Source organism: Oncorhynchus nerka, linkage group LG18 (genome assembly GCF_034236695.1).
Source record: "Oncorhynchus nerka isolate Pitt River linkage group LG18, Oner_Uvic_2.0, whole genome shotgun sequence".
Lineage (NCBI taxonomy): Eukaryota > Metazoa > Chordata > Actinopteri > Salmoniformes > Salmonidae > Oncorhynchus > Oncorhynchus nerka.
Genome location: NC_088413.1, coordinates 64,088,200 through 64,103,971, shown reverse-complemented (window position 1 = coordinate 64,103,971; position 15,772 = coordinate 64,088,200). Strand labels below are relative to the sequence as shown.

Here is a 15,772-nt window from a genome sequence, read left to right as displayed (position 1 = left end):
TAACATACAGAGCTATAGATCAGATGAGATAGTAGATGCGGTCCTGGTTTACAAGCCCAGCCAGAGGCTGCAGCGCAGCACAGCACGGGAGGGAGAGAATCTAAACAGCTCATTAGAAAGGCTCCATCACATCCTTGGATCACTTTAGTTATCCTCCCCCAATTATCCTGCCCTTCCCCTTCCCTAGCCAAGAATAACAAAGGAGGGTATAGTCTGAGTCACAACCCCCACAGACGCAAAGATGCTGCTGGAGGTAGTTCTTTAGGGCAGGTTGTCTCAACAGGAGAGCTCTGCTGTAAATTAAACACCCTCGCACCCACATAACTGTGTGTGTTTTTGCCTGTGTTGGTTTTCTATTCGTCCGCTCTGTATACTCTGCCTCGTATTGTACCTTCTGTATCCTCTTTCACATACCTGGAAATGTTTGCATATATCATCTCCCTGCACCTCCTCTCGTCTCCCTGCACCTCCTCTCGTCTCCCTCCCTTGAGTGGCGTTCACACCAGAGAAACAAGGTTATTACCAGGTGAAAGCAGGCAGCTAGGCAGGCTACAATTCTCCGCTCTGTTGCCCAGTGTCTCACTGGTGCTGCTGTGTCATTGGTCCATAGCTCCACTTCACTTCTCAGACTGAGCTGTAGGTCTGGCTCCTGATCTGAGAGGTGGGGAGGGGGCATTAGACCCCCCTCCTGATCTGAGAGGTGTTGAGAGGGGGTCACTGCATTAGACCCCCTGGTAGTCTCATGAGGGACGCAGCCTTCCCTCCTACTGCACATTCACAGATGCACCTAAAGATGAGTTGTCCTTTTTGTGTGTTGTGGTTCTTTCAGCACAATCCCTTCACCATATTCTTATCGGCAGACTCAGTAGCCTCGGTTTTTCGGATGACTGCCTTGCCTGGTTCACCAATTACTTTGCAGACAGAGTTCAGTGTGTCAAATCGGAGGGCATGCTGGCCGGTCCTCTGGCAGTCTCTATGGGGGTGCCACAGGGTTCAATTCTCGGGCCGACTCTTTTCTCTGTATATATCAATGATGTTGCTCTTGCTGCGGGCGATTCCCTGATCCACCTCTACGCAGACGACACCATTCTATATACTTCCGGCCCGTCCTTGGACACTGTGCTATCTAACCTCCAAACGAGCTTCAATGCCATACAACACTCCTTCCGTGGCCTCCAACTGCTCTTAAACGCTAGTAAAACCAAATGCATGCTTTTCAACCGCTCGCTGCCTGCACCCGCACGCCTGACCAGCATCACCACCCTGGATGGTTCCGACCTTGAATATGTGGACATCTATAAGTACCTAGGTGTCTGGCTAGACTGTAAACTCTCCTTCCAGACTCATATCAAACATCTCCAATCGAAAATCAAATCAAGAGTCGGCTTTCTATTCCGCAACAAAGCCTCCTTCACTCACGCCGCCAACTTACCCTAGTAAAACTGACTATCCTACCGATCCTCGACTTTGGCGATGTCATCTACAAAAGTGCTTCCAACACTCTACTCAGCAAACTGGATGCAGTTTATCACAGTGCAATCCGTTTTGTCACTAAAGCACCTTATACCACCCACCACTGCGACTTGTATGCTCTAGTCGGCTGGCCCTCGCTACATATTCGTCGCCAGACCCACTGGCTCCAGGTCATCTACAAGTCCATGCTAGGTAAAGCTCCGCCTTATCTCAGTTCACTGGTCACGATGGCAACACCCATCCGTAGCACGCGCTCCAGCAGGTGTATCTCACTGATCATCCCTAAAGCCAACACCTCATTTGGCCGCCTTTCGTTCCAGTACTCTGCTGCCTGTGACTGGAACGAATTGCAAAAATCGCTGAAGTTGGAGACTTATCTCCCTCAACAACTTCAAATATCTGCTATCTGAGCAGCTAACCGATCGCTGCAGCTGTACATAGTCTATTGGTAAATAGCCCACCCATTTTCACCTACCTCATCCCCATACTGTTTTTATTTACTTACTTTTCTGCTCTTTTGCACACCAATATCTCTACCTGTACATGTCCATCCATTTATCACTCCAGTGTTAATCTGCAAAATTGTAATTATTCGCCTACCTCCTCATGCCTTTTGCACACAATGTATATAGACTCCCCTTTTTTTCCTACTGTGTTATTGACTTGTTAATTGTTTACTCCATGTGTAACTCTGTGTTGTCTGTTCACACTGCTATGCTGTATCTTGGCCAGGTCGCAGTTGCAAATGAGAACTTGTTCTCAACTAGCCTACCTGGTTAAATAAAGGTGAAATAAAAAAATAAAAAATAAAATAAATACCCTTAGAGAGAGGATGGACAATTAGAGAAAGAGCCAGTGAGGGAGAGAGAATGAGGGTGAGTTTGGGAGGAGGAGAGAGCTCTGAGTAAGACTAGGCTCTGCTGATTCTGGCATGATTACTTCAACGTCGGGATCAGGAGGCAGAGAGATTGCTTGAGAGGGGAACCACAGCCAGGATTCCACACTAGCCTGGAGGAAGAGCTGTTTCTCCCTGCCTGGTTCCTCCATTCCATTGGGTCTGAAGCCGCTGGACTCCCCCTCAGAAACAATAGAGATAAAGGGGTGTTTGAACGTGTCACCTCATGTCTCATCAGGCTCTCTGGTATTGAACGGCGCCTGCTAAGTGGCAGCGTGACAGGAAGAGGGCTGGCTTTTTCCTCGCACAGGTGTTACTGTGACAACCGGAACCAGCTTGCCATCCATCGCATGTCACCTGTTTTTTCATCCCCTCTTTCCCGTCTTCCACTCGCTTTGCTCCCATGAGTGGATCCTCTTCAAATCACATTTTATTGGTCACATACACATGGTTAGCAGATGTTAATGCGAGTGTAGCGAAATGCTTGTGCTTTTGGTTCCGACAGTGCAGTAATATCTAACAATTCCCCAACAACTACCTAATACACACAAATCTAAAGGGGTGAATGAGAATATGTACATATAAGTATATGGATGAGCGATGGCCGAGCGGCATAAGCAAGGTGCAATAGATTGTATAAAATACAGTGGGGCAAAAAAGTATTTAGTCAGCCACCAATTGTGCAAGTTCTCCCACTTAAAAAGATGAGTTCTGTAATTTTCATCATAGGTACACTTCAACTATGACAGACACAATGAGGGGGAAAAATCCAGAAAATCACTTTGTAGGATTTTTAATGAATTTATTTGCAAATTATGGTGGAAAATAAGTATTGTCACCTACAAAGAAGCAAGATTTCTGGCTCTCACAGACCTGTAACTTCTTCTTTAAGAGGCTCCTCTGTCCTCCACTCGTTACCTGTATTAATGGCACCTGTTTGAACTTGTTATCAGTATAAAAGACAGCTGTCCACAACCTCAAACAGTCACACTCCCACTATGGCCAAGACCAAAGAGCTGTCAAAGGACACCAGAAACAAAATTGTAGACCTGCACCAGGCTGGGAAGACTGAATCTACAATAGGTAAGCAGCTTGGTTTGAAGAAATCAACTGTGGGAGCAATTATTAGGAAATGGAAGACATACAAGACCACTGATAATCTCCCTCGATCTGGGGTTCCACGCAAGATCTCACCCCGTGGAGTCAAAATGATCACAATAACGGTGAGCAAAAATCCCAGAACCACACGGAGGGACCTAGTGAATGACCTGCAGAGAGCTGGGACCAAAGTAACAAAGCCTACCATCAGTAACACACTACGCCGCCAGGGACTCAAATCCTGCAATGCCAGACATGTCTCCCTGCTTAAGCCAGTACATGTCCAGGCCCATCTAAAGTTTGCTAGAGAGCATTTGGATGATTGGGAGAATGTCATATGGTCAGATGACACCAAAATATAACTTTTTGGTAAAAACTCAACTCGTCGTGTTTGGAGGACAAAGAATGCTGAGTTGCATCCAAAGAACACCATACCTACTGTGAAGCATGGGGGTGGAAACATCATGCTTTGGGGCTGTTTTTCTGCAAAGGGACCAGGATGACTGATCCGTGTAAAGGAAAGAATGAATGGGGCCATGTATCGTGAGATTTTGAGTGAAAACCTCCTTCCATCAGCAAGGGCATTGAAGATGAAACGTGGCTGGGTCTTTCAGCATGACAATGATCCCAAACAAACCGCCCGGGCAACGAAGGAGTGGCTTCGTAAGAAGCATTGCAAGTTCCTGGAGTGGCCTAGCCCCATAGAAAATCTTTGGAGGGAGTTGAAAGTCTGTGTTGCCCAGCAACAGCCCCAAAACATCACTGCTCTAGAGGAGATCTGCATGGAGGAATGGGCCAAAATACCAGCAACAGTGTGTGAAAACCTTGTGAAGACTTACAGAAAACGTTTGACCTCTGTCATTGTCAACAAAGGGTATATAACAAAGTATTGAGATAAACTTTTGTTATTGACCAAATACTTATTTTCCACCATAATTTGCAAATAAATTCATTAAAAATCATACAATGTGATTTTCTTCTCATTTTGTCTGTCATAGTTGAAGTGTACCTATGATGAAAATTACAGGCTTCTCTCATCTTTTTAAGTGGGAGAACTTGCATAATTGGTGGCTGACTAAATACTTTTTTCCCCCACTGTACATGTGATATATGAAACATTATTAAAGTGGCATTATTTAGGCTGCATTTATTAACGTGTCCAGTGATTGGGTCTCAATGTGGGCAGCAGCCTCTGAGTTTGATGGCTGTTTAGCATTCTGATGGCCTTGAGATAGAAGTTGTTTTTCAGTCTCTCTGTCCCATCTTTGATGCACCTGTACTGACCTCACCTTCTAGATGGTAGCGGTGTGAACAGGCCGTGGCTCGGGTGGTTGATGATCTTTTTGGCCTTCCTGTGACATCAGGTGCTGTAAGTGTCATGGATGGCAGGTAGTTTGCCCCTGGTGATGCGTTGTGCAGACCACACCACCCTCTGGAGAACCTTGCAGTTGAGGGCGGTGCAGTTGCCTTACCAGGCTGTGATACAGCCCAACAGGATGCTCTCGATTGTGCATCTGTAAAAGTTTGTCAGGGTTTTGAGTGACAAGCCAAATTTCTTCAGCCTCCTGAGGTTGAAGAGGTGCTGTTGCGCCTTCTTCACCACACTGTCTGTGTGGGTGGACGATTTTAGTTGGTCTGTGATGTGTACGCCCAGGAACTTAAAACTTTCCACCTTCTCCACTGCTGTCCCTTCGATGTGGTTAGGGGGGTGCTCCCTCTGCTGTTTCCTGAAGTCCATGATCATCTCCTTTGTTTTGTTGACGTTGAGTGAGAGGTTATTTTCCTGACACCACACTCCGAGTGCCCTCACCTCCCTGTAGGCTGTCTCGTCATTGTTGATAATCAAGCCCACTACTGTTGTGTCGTCTGCAAACTTGATGATTGAGTTGGAGGCGTGCATGGCTACGCGGTCGTGTTCTCTGAGGCTGACCGGAACATATTCCAGTCTGCGTGATCAAAACAATCTTGAAGCTTGGCTTCAGATTGGTCGGACCAGCATTGAATGGTTCTCGTCACTGGTACATCCTGTTTGAGTTTTTTCCTATAAGACGGAAGGAGCAAGATGGCGTCGTGGTCGGATTTGCCGAAGGGAGGGGCGGGCTTTGTAGGCACCTCGGGAGTTTAGAGTAGTAGTGGTCGAGGGTATTGTGCATGTGCATAGTGCAATCAATATGCTGGAAGAATTTAGGTAGCCTTGTTCTCAAATTTGCTTTGTTAAAATCCCAAGCCACAATAAATGCAGCCTCAAGATGTATGGTTTCCAGTTTGCATACAGTTGTGAAGTTCCTCGATGGCTGGCTTGGTGTCTGCTTGAAGGGGAATGTACACAGCTGTGACTATAACTCTCTTGGTAGGTAGAATGGCCGGCATTTGATTGTAAGGAATTCTAGGTTGGGTGAGCAGAAGGACTTGAGTTCCTGTATGTTGTTATGATTACACCATGAGTCGTTAATCATGAAGCATATACCCCTGCCCTTCCTCTTCCCAGAGAGGTGTTTATCTCTGTCGGCGCGATGCATGGAAAAGCCCGGTGGCTGAACCGATTCCGACAACATATCCCGAGAGAGCCATGTTTCCATGAAACAGAGAATGTTAACATCGGTCTCTCTGGAAGGCAACCCTTGCTCGAATTTTGTCTACCTTGCTGTCAAGAGCCTGCCCAGGTGGCCACTTCTTCTGCCCCTTCAGTGTTACGTACAGATATATTTTACCCCTGCTGCTTGTGTCTCTTGTGTGTGGACGTGGGGGTGGTGCACTTCACCCCTCTGGCTCAGCCCCAAATCAAGCAGCCCTTCTAGCTGGTGGAGAAAGTAGTCAGGAATGTCTTCCAGTTCCAGAGGAAGCGCTACCGCAAAGGAATCCAGTAAGCAATATTTCTACCCCTCCTCCTGCTACGGTTCACGCTTTAATCTCTCTCTCTCGCTCTAGACTCTCTCTTTGTTACATGCTGCATTAAGTGAACTCTCAGTTCATCCATGACCAGCGCTATACAAAACTGCTCATGACTCTCTCTCTCACTCCCCCTCACATCCATGCCTGTGAGGAGTGTAGGTAGGCAGGCTGTAGGGCCGGAGAACAAAAGAAGAGAACAGCAATTATGAGTCATTGGGGTGTCATAGGAAGACAACTTATGTAACTGCAGCGAGTAGAGAGACAGCTTTAACAGCTTGAAGAGGAGCTACCTGGCACTGCGCTAAGGAAGCATCTGTACTGAGTATGTGGGTTCTGCGATGTGATCTGATGCTCTTGAAGTTGGGTTCTGTATTATGCTTACTGTGAAAACCCATGGTGTTGCTGAGGGCATCTGGGGCTACATCTCTAGTCGAAAGTCTTCCATTGTTTATTCTCCTCGTCTCCGTTCCACGGCCAATGATCTGAGAGGTCCTGACATGACAACTGAATTTTCTAAGTTACTTTCATCTACAGTGTTAGTATGGTCTGATGGAATCTTCTTTTTAACACTGCATATTTAATCACCACATTATTAATTTATGCTCTTTGTGGCAGCATGTTTGATTTAAATTGTTTTCTATTTCTAAACGATAGCTGGAGGCTTGTGGACATATTGCCTCAGCAGATTCCATCTGGCCCTGTACTGTACCTATGAGTGGTCATTATGGACCGGAAGCCCCCTGAGCTTTTCCCCGTTTTCTTCCCAGAATGCTATTCCCGGAGACAGAGGCTGGAGCTGGCGGAGGTGATGATGCATGAGGCAGACGTGGACCCCAACCTGCGCCCCACGGAGCTCTCCATCCCTGACAGAGGACTGGCAGACGCCTATAGCTGCCTCTGCTCTGAGAACCAGGGCCTCCTCACCTACGACTTCAGACTCAAACACCTTAACAGGCGATCAGGCAGCAGCACTCAGCAGCCCCTGACAGAGAGAGAGGCTAGAAGGACAGAGGGGAAGGAGTGTCTAATGGTCTCTGTTAAAGACAAGACAACGGACTGCTCCTAGCTCTAACCTTTCTACCAGGCACACGCATGCATTTTTAAACACCATTTCTCTGGTGTCCCGGAGGTGCTTGGTGAGACACAGGGAATCTCTAACACGCAGTCCAGTTATAAAGGAAGAATAGTGTGTGAAATGACCAGCAGGAGAGTTAAGTGGTGAGAAGAGTTTAATGCTCAACCCATCATGTCCTGATCCTGATTTCCCCATATGACTTTGTCCTCTGGGAAATGAGTCCGGAAACTTTTTCAGGACAATTTGGAGAACAAGAAAATGTTGACGGTATTCAGACCATTCCGTCTCCTTTGTCTCACTCACGGGGGGGGGGTGCGCTGTTGAAAAATTGGCAGCTCCTGATGAGGCTACTAAAATCCTAATTGAGGACTGAGTGTTTTGTTAAATAAAGTGCTGGCCATCTGTTTTGAAAGTGATGATGGAACAATGTTACTGTTTCATTAATATGTTCCTACAGATTACACTAACATTTCTTGGATTTTACCTTTGCATGATTCTTCCTACTCTGTCCTGCTTCTGTCACTTAAATTGCCTATCATTGAGAGTATACTTTGGTCCAATGCAGAACAAGGATTCTCAATTTCTCTGACAGCTTCATCAACTGGGATAGAGCTGGAAATAAACCGTTCATCTTACCTGTGCTTTACCTGTCAAGGAGACAAGAATATAGATTCTCAAAGCCAGACTTAGGAATACAACATGATAAAACAACCTGCTCTCACAAGACTGCATCTCACAGATAAAAATGTTTATTTTTAAAACAGTTCATTATGGTTCACATTCATTGGTATGCTAGCATTAAAGGCATGTTTACAGTTGAGTTGAGGGCAAACCGAGAGGGAGGGTACGTGTTGAGTTGAGGGCAAACCGAGAGGGAGGGTACGTGGTGAGTTGAGGGCAAACCGAGAGGGAGGGTACGTGTTGAGTTGAGGGCAAACCGAGAGGGAGGGTACGTGGTGAGTTGAGGGCAAACCGAGAGGGAGGGTACGTGTTGAGTTGAGGGCAAACCGAGAGGGAGGGTACGTGGTGAGTTGAGGGCAAACCGAGAGGGAGGGTACGTGTTGAGGGCAAACCGAGAGGGAGGGTACGTGTTGAGGGCAAACCGAGAGGGGGGGGTACGTGTTGAGTTGAGGGCAAACCGAGAGGGAGGGTACGTGTTGAGTTGAGGGCAAACCGAGAGGGAGGGTACGTGTTGAGTTGAGGGCAAACCGAGAGGGAGGGTACGTGTTGAGTTGAGGGCAAACCGAGAGGGAGGGTACGTGTTGAGTTGAGGGCAAACCGAGAGGGAGGGTACGTGTTGAGTTGAGGGCAAACCGAGAGGGAGGGTACGTGTTGAGTTGAGGGCAAACCGATGAGACACAGGGAATCTCTGGTGTCCCGGAGGTGATTGGTGAGATACAGGGAATCTCTGGTGTCCCGGAGGTGCTTGGTGAGACACAGGGAATCTCTGGTGTCCCGGAGGTGATTGGTGAGACACAGGGAATCTCTGGTGTCCCGGAGGTGATTGGTGAGACACAGGGAATCTGGTCGGTGTGTGGTGAGACACAGGGAATCTCTGGTGTCCCGGAGGTGATTGGTGAGACACAGGGAATCTCTGGTGTCCCGGAGGTGATTGGTGAGACACAGGGAATCTCTGGTGTCCCGGAGGTGCTTGGTGAGACACAGGGAATCTCTAACACGCAGTCCAGTTATAAAGGAAGAATAGTGTGTGAAATGACCAGCAGGAGAGTTAAGTGGTGAGAAGAGTTTAATGCTCAACCCATCATGTCCTGATCCTGATTTCCCCATATGACTTTGTCCTCTGGGAAATGAGTCCGGAAACTTTTTCAGGACAATTTGGAGAATAAGAAAATGTTGACGGTATTCAGACCATTCCGTCTCCTTTGTCTCACTCACAGGGGGGGCGGGGGGGGGGGGGGGGGGTGGAGTGCTGTTGAAAAGTTGGCAGCTCCTGATGAGGCTACTAAAATCCTAATTGAGGACTGAGTGTTTTGTTAAATAAAGTGCTGGCCATTTGTTTTGAAAGTGATGATGGAACAATGTTACTGTTTCATTAATATGTTCCTACAGATTACACCAACATTTCTTGGATTTTTGCTTTGCATGATTCTTCCTACTCTGTCCTGCTTCTGTCACTTAAATTGCCTATCATTGAGAGTATACTTTGGTCCAATGCAGAACAAGGATTCTCAATTTCTCTGACAGCTTCATCAACTGGGATAGAGCTGGAAATAAACCGTTCATCTTACCTGTGCTTTACCTGTCAAAGAGACAAGAATATAGATTCTCAAAGCCAGACTTAGGAATACAACATGATAAAACAACCTGCTCTCACAGATAAAAATGTTTATTTTTAAAACAGTTCATTATGGTTCACATTCATTGGTATGCTAGCATTAAAGGCATGTTTACAGTTGAGTTGAGGGCAAACCGAGAGGGAGGGTACGTGGTGAGTTGAGGGCAAACCGAGAGGGAGGGTACGTGGTGAGTTGAGGGCAAACCGAGAGGGAGGGTACGTGGTGAGGGCAAACCGAGAGGGAGGGTACGTGGTGAGGGCAAACCGAGAGGGAGGGTACGTGGTGAGGGCAAACCGAGAGGGAGGGTACGTGGTGAGGGCAAACCGAGAGGGAGGGTACGTGGTGAGGGCAAACCGAGAGGGAGGGTACGTGGTGAGGGCAAACCGAGAGGGAGGGTACGTGGTGAGGGCAAACCGAGACCGTGGTGAGGGCAAACCGAGAGGGAGGGTACGTGTGAGGGCAAACCGAGAGGGAGGGTACGTGGTGAGGGCAAACCGAGAGGGAGGGTACGTGGTGAGGGCAAACCGAGAGGGAGGGTACGTGGTGAGGGCAAACCGAGAGGGAGGGTACGTGTTGAGTTGAGGGCAAACCGAGAGGGAGGGTACGTGTTGAGTTGAGGGCAAACCGAGAGGGAGGGTACGTGTTGAGTTGAGGGCAAACCGAGAGGGAGGGTACGTGTTGAGTTGAGGGCAAACCGAGAGGGAGGGTACGTGTTGAGTTGAGGGCAAACCGAGAGGGAGGGTACGTGTTGAGTTGAGGGCAAACCGAGAGGGAGGGTACGTGTTGAGTTGAGGGCAAACCGAGGGGAGGGTACGTGTTGAGTTGAGGGCAAACCGAGAGGGAGGGTACGTGTTGAGTTGAGGGCAAACCGAGAGGGAGGGTACGTGTTGAGTTGAGGGCAAACCGAGAGGGAGGGTACGTGTTGAGTTGAGGGCAAACCGAGAGGGAGGGTACGTGTTGAGTTGAGGGCAAACCGAGAGGGAGGGTACGTGGTGAGTTGAGGGCAAACCGAGAGGGAGGGTACGTGGTGGTGTCAGATAATAGGATGTCTCGACAGCAAAATATCCCAGAAACACTGGGACCAGAGTATTTATTGCAAGTTACAGCCGTTTCTACCTGTACAATGTCAGTATGTGTAATAATATCAAAGATTCAAATGAAGTTATAGTCCAGCTACTCAGGTATGGGAGCTACTAACAGGGCAAGTTGACAACACATTTGAATTAAATCATTTTCCTTTGACAATGCCTGTGTACATTGTAAGCGACACTTCTGGGGGAGGATGACAACCATACTCTTATTCAATACACTGTGAAACATACCAGATTCTTCAATTCAAGCCAACCCCATATGTATTTTGCAAAGCAATAAAAAGTTACAACTATCAATAAATTAACATTGCTTTAAAAACAAAAATCCACTTGATGTACAAATACAGGGGCGGCAGGTAGCCTAGTGGTTAGAGCATTGGACTAGTAACTGAAAGGTTGCACGATCGAATCCCCGAGCTGACAAGGTACAAATCTGTCCTTCTGCCCCTGAACAAGGCAGTTAACCCAGGAACTGGGCCATCATTGAAAATAAGAATTTGTTATTAACTGACTTGCCTAATTAAATAGGCAAACAATGTACAGCAAGTCACAAAATCAATGTCCATCCTCTCCTGTGGATTTCGATGTTCTCAGACTTCTAGAGCTTTAGAAAGTGTAAGTGAAGCTCTTAGGGTGAGTCTCAATAGTCTAAAGTGGAATCCTCTCATCGCCGTCCTTCTCTCTGACATGAATGAACTGGAAGGTGAACAAAGTCTATTCGTTACATTACTCTCACCTATGTAAAGGAAGCCAATTCATATTATTGAGAAGGGGAGCTGGGCAGAGGCATAAACAGAAGAGCAGGAGCGTAGTTGTACATTAGTGCTCAGCAGATTCATTGCAGTAATTATCAGGGACTGAGTCACCTCGTCTCTCTCTAGGGGGACAACCATGTCGCTGAGCCAAAGGTAGCTCATCTTTCCTTTTACACCTGTGCATACCTAAGCAAGTGGGATATGCCGATTGTACACTCTCAAAGGAACACAGTTTAACTTCAGGGCTGAGGCACAACAGATACCCTGGGACTAGGACAGGCATGGAGCGGGCGCTGGGCAGAGCTTTGGCTCCTCTCCTTGTGTCTATTCCTGACCCTATGAGTTGTTAGGGGCACTGCCAGTGTCCGTAGGATCGTAGAAACAGTCCTCGTTGACCACGGAGGTGAGGCTCTGTACGCTGAACTCTCTCTCCAGCAGAGTGCTGAGGTCTATGGCTGCCAGGTCTGTCTGGCTGTCCAGGGAACGGCTGTGTAGGCTCAGTAGCGCCCGCTGGCTACTACCTTTCCTCTTCACTGGGCAGAAGTGGCCCCGGACAAGTTTGGGCTGGCTCTCTGGGGTGTTCACCTCTGCTCCCTCTGGCTGCACGCGGGGGGCCGGTGCCCGGGAGGAAGCTGCCTCCTCCGACAGCCTCAAACTGAGAAACTGGGCCTCAATGGCACAGGAGGGGAAACTCTCTCTAGCCTCACTGAACTCATCGTCCTCATCACTCAGGATGTATGACTCCTTCACAGAGCTGAAGCTAGAGGGCCGCTGGCCGCCCCGAGACCAGTCCTTTTGGGTAGACAGCGTCTTGTGCTGTGTGGGACCGTCAGCTGGGGGAATGTCAGAGGAGCTGTGGGTGCCGCTGCTTAGACTGCCCTCGTCTGAGTCAGGCTGGCCAGGTTTGAGTGTGCTGGCTGGGGTGGGGAGATCCAGCAGGGGCTGCTTACACAGCCAGGAGACTTTGGATGGACCTGGTGGGGGATGGAGGGGGGAGAGCAAGAGACAGCTGCCAACTGAGCAATACATTCACTAATATCTGGCCACAAACACTACTGTATGTACAGTAAGTCAAGTGCTTATAAGGTTTAAGTCAAGGTCATGTCTAAAGATAAAAAATCTAAGCAGTGTTATTGGAAGGGAACAGGGCAGGGATGAAACTCACCTATCCTGGCAGAGCAGGGCAGGGTGCTGCGTAAAGGCGTGAGGTGCTCCTTACACCCCATCTCGGCCGGGAGCATGTTCCGTCTGACGTTCTCCCGGAGGATGGAGCGGATTACCTTGATGATGTTCACTTTGCATTCTGGGACACTATGGAGGGAAACAGCGGTACCATGCTCAGAGGGCTAATTCACACAGTCTACAACAGGAAGGTCCCACTTCTCTGCGACTACAATCCTGCTGGTGTTTATTTCCCCCAGACACTCAATGGACAACTGATTGGCTAGAGAGCCCATGTAACCCCTGACCTCTGATGAAGAGGATAAAGAAAAACCAGCATACTCTGTGGCCCTCAAGGACCAGAGCTATAGATCCAGTCAGAACTACTGCTCTCTCTTACCTGCTACACAGCTGGAAGACAGTCTCTGGCCTTCCCTCCAGTTCAGACTTGGTATGTATCAGCTCCCAGATGCAGGTCGTCTCAGTACCTTAGGAAGAAGGGGATTGGAGATGATCCTTTTAATCAAGACATCTAAATTTAGTTTCAAAAGACTCAATATCCAAGAGAATATGATATCTCTGGTAGTTAATGAGAGCCGGGGGTGTGTGTGTGTGTGTCTGTCTTGCTCTCTTACCTGCAGTGCTGCCTAGTCGGACCTGCAGTGCAGAAAGCGGGATGAGCCAGCGGAACTTGAAGGGGTCTAGGTCTCCATGGGAGTGCGCCAAGCGAGGGGTGGTCTGCTCACACACGAGAGAGAGAGATGTTAGGCACTGCTGGCATCAAAGGCATATGAAAGTAAATGAAAGAGAACTCACCATCTTCTTCTTGAGCTTGTTGCTCTCCCTGTAGACAAGTATCACTGCCTTCTTGAACACTGATGAGAGAAACTAAATGAAAACTTTGAGCACAACTTTGGGAGTTTACACAGGAATACAGCACATTGGCACTACAATGTATCCATAAAACCCTAAACTATACTGGTATAACACTGAACAGCATCATATTTTTGTGGATATACAATACATTTATCTAATAGCTAGTCATAAAATGTGTATTGTGTTTACATGTGTTTGTGTCCAGGCTGAGAGAGACTGCTACCAGGCTCTGGCAAGGGCCAGGCACTCTCTTTCCCATGATACGGCAGTAACAGTACAGTGTCTTTCTAACTCACCAAACACGGTCATCTCGGGGTCCTTTCTCATGCGGCCCAGAGAGGGATGGGGGTTGAGCCAGACGACAGAGGAATGCATGAGGAATTCTCCCATGGTAAGCTCTGTGACCTGGGAGAGAGAAGGAAAGGCCAATGGGCCACAGTCAGTATGTGAGGGACATAGTAAGTACTGTATCTGTACAGCGACCTGGGCCACTCGTCTAGCACAAACAAGTTCTCTGTGTTGGGTGATTGTTCAGTATCTAAAGAGGAAGTATCTATATGGGAACTTGGCTATTTCCAACCAGTTTTCTGTAAGAGATATACATCACTAGGATGAATAGATTAAATTGACCCTAATGGTTGTGCAGCAAATTCAGGCTGTGCTGGTGTTAGTCCAACTACGTGTCTAGATTGAAGATATGAGTGAGAGTGATGAAAGCTGCTGTAAGGGAAGAAGGGGGTAGCACAGGGTACATTACAGTATAGTTACCTCCTCGTGGCCACTCTGTTCTGCCACTAGCTGGTCAAACACAGAACCATAGTCCTCATAGATCTTCTGCATCTCATTGATGTGGCTGGCCACCTTCTCCATGGCCTTCAGGGCCTCTGTGGGCACAGAAGAGGGAAAGGAAGGGTTAGTGTGTGTGTGTGTGTGTGTGTGTGTGTGTGTGTGTGTGTGTGTGTGTGTGTGTGTGTGTGAGTCTTCAAGTTACCTGTGAGGTGGTAGTGCTCCTCGCTATCTGTGTCAGTGAGAGAAACCAGCTCTCGAAGCAGTAGAGGGTATTTCAACACTCTCTGGACTGGCTTGATCAGGTAGGACTCCAGGGTTGAGGAGTGCTGCTTCGTAGGGTTCCTCGCAGCCAGGAACTCTTTAAAGGACCAATCAGTCTTAGCTGTAGACAACAAGCAGACTTATTTACCAAGCCCTGTACATGTAAGTTGTTCAGTCACATCTTTCATTCTGTAGCACGCTTGGAGGACTGTGCCTAGTGATGCTAAATAGACCCACCAATGTATCTTGGTGCAATAATTCTTGTCCACATGGGGGCAGTATAGGCTTCTCCTCACCACTGCAGTATAATGGCAACACTGCAGGTAGCTACTGTAAAACATGGTTTGGACATGAGACTGCCACTCCATTGCAAACAATACCATTCAAAAGACACTATGATTCACAGCAGTGATTTTCCTTCACAGTGTGCATAGCGAGGAGAGATGTCTAATAGGTGCTGTGCGGTCTAGGCTTGGCAGGAGCTCACCAGAGCAGAGGACCGGCCCCTCAAATGTTCTACTGCTTGAGCTCCTGTTCCTCTCATAGAATATTAGCTCAAAGGTATTGTGGAGCTCTTGCACCTAAATATAAACAGTACTGGCACCCAACATGAGTACCGGCACCTATTTCAGTCCAAATCAAGCACAGTAGTATTGTAACACATTGAGAGGCATCCTGGAGGTCAGGTGTAGACATTTCTTGCCACCTCGCTGTGTGTCTCATGTGTGAAAGGATTGAGAGGCCATTAGAGTATTAATTATAGCACTCTGAGCCACAGAGACAGGCAGCTGCATTGACACTTCACACAGTAATTGGCAGGCAATTAACGAGTAAACACAAAAAGTGTATGTGTAGCGAGAAGGGGCCCAGTACCACGTTGGCCCGGCACCACGTTGGCAGAGCGAGAATGTGTAATTACTAGAACCGCTGACAGACACCCACAGATTCTCTGTGAACGCCCTCGTTTCAGTTGTGTTGGGCTCCGCTGTGCTAGGCTTTGTTGTACTGAGCTGGACTGTGCTCTGATGGACCGGGTTGTGTTGGGCTCCGCTGTGCTGGGCTTTGTTGTACTGAGCTGGACTGTGCTCTGATGGACTGGGTTGTGTTGG

General features: G+C 48.0%; 1 protein-coding gene and 1 pseudogene across 1 annotated transcript in view; one reads left to right on the top strand and one right to left on the bottom strand.

The window, feature by feature from the left end:
* The window catches only part of LOC115146333 (mitochondrial dimethyladenosine transferase 1-like), a 35,424-nt pseudogene extending 27,228 nt beyond the window's left edge, over positions 1-8,196 (top strand).
* A 2,422-nt stretch (positions 8,197-10,618) lies between these two features.
* LOC115115556 (rho guanine nucleotide exchange factor TIAM2-like) overlaps positions 10,619-15,772 on the bottom strand; it is a 170,132-nt gene continuing 164,978 nt past the window's right edge. The window contains exons 20-27 of the mRNA XM_029688347.2: positions 14,605-14,784; positions 14,382-14,497; positions 13,910-14,018; positions 13,554-13,612; positions 13,373-13,475; positions 13,138-13,225; positions 12,742-12,887; positions 10,619-12,550 (exon numbers count right to left, since the gene is read on the bottom strand). Coding sequence (XP_029544207.2) covers positions 11,913-12,550; positions 12,742-12,887; positions 13,138-13,225; positions 13,373-13,475; positions 13,554-13,612; positions 13,910-14,018; positions 14,382-14,497; positions 14,605-14,784 — 1,439 coding nt within the window. The 3' untranslated portion in view covers positions 10,619-11,912. The remainder of the gene's footprint in view (positions 12,551-12,741; positions 12,888-13,137; positions 13,226-13,372; positions 13,476-13,553; positions 13,613-13,909; positions 14,019-14,381; positions 14,498-14,604; positions 14,785-15,772) is intronic.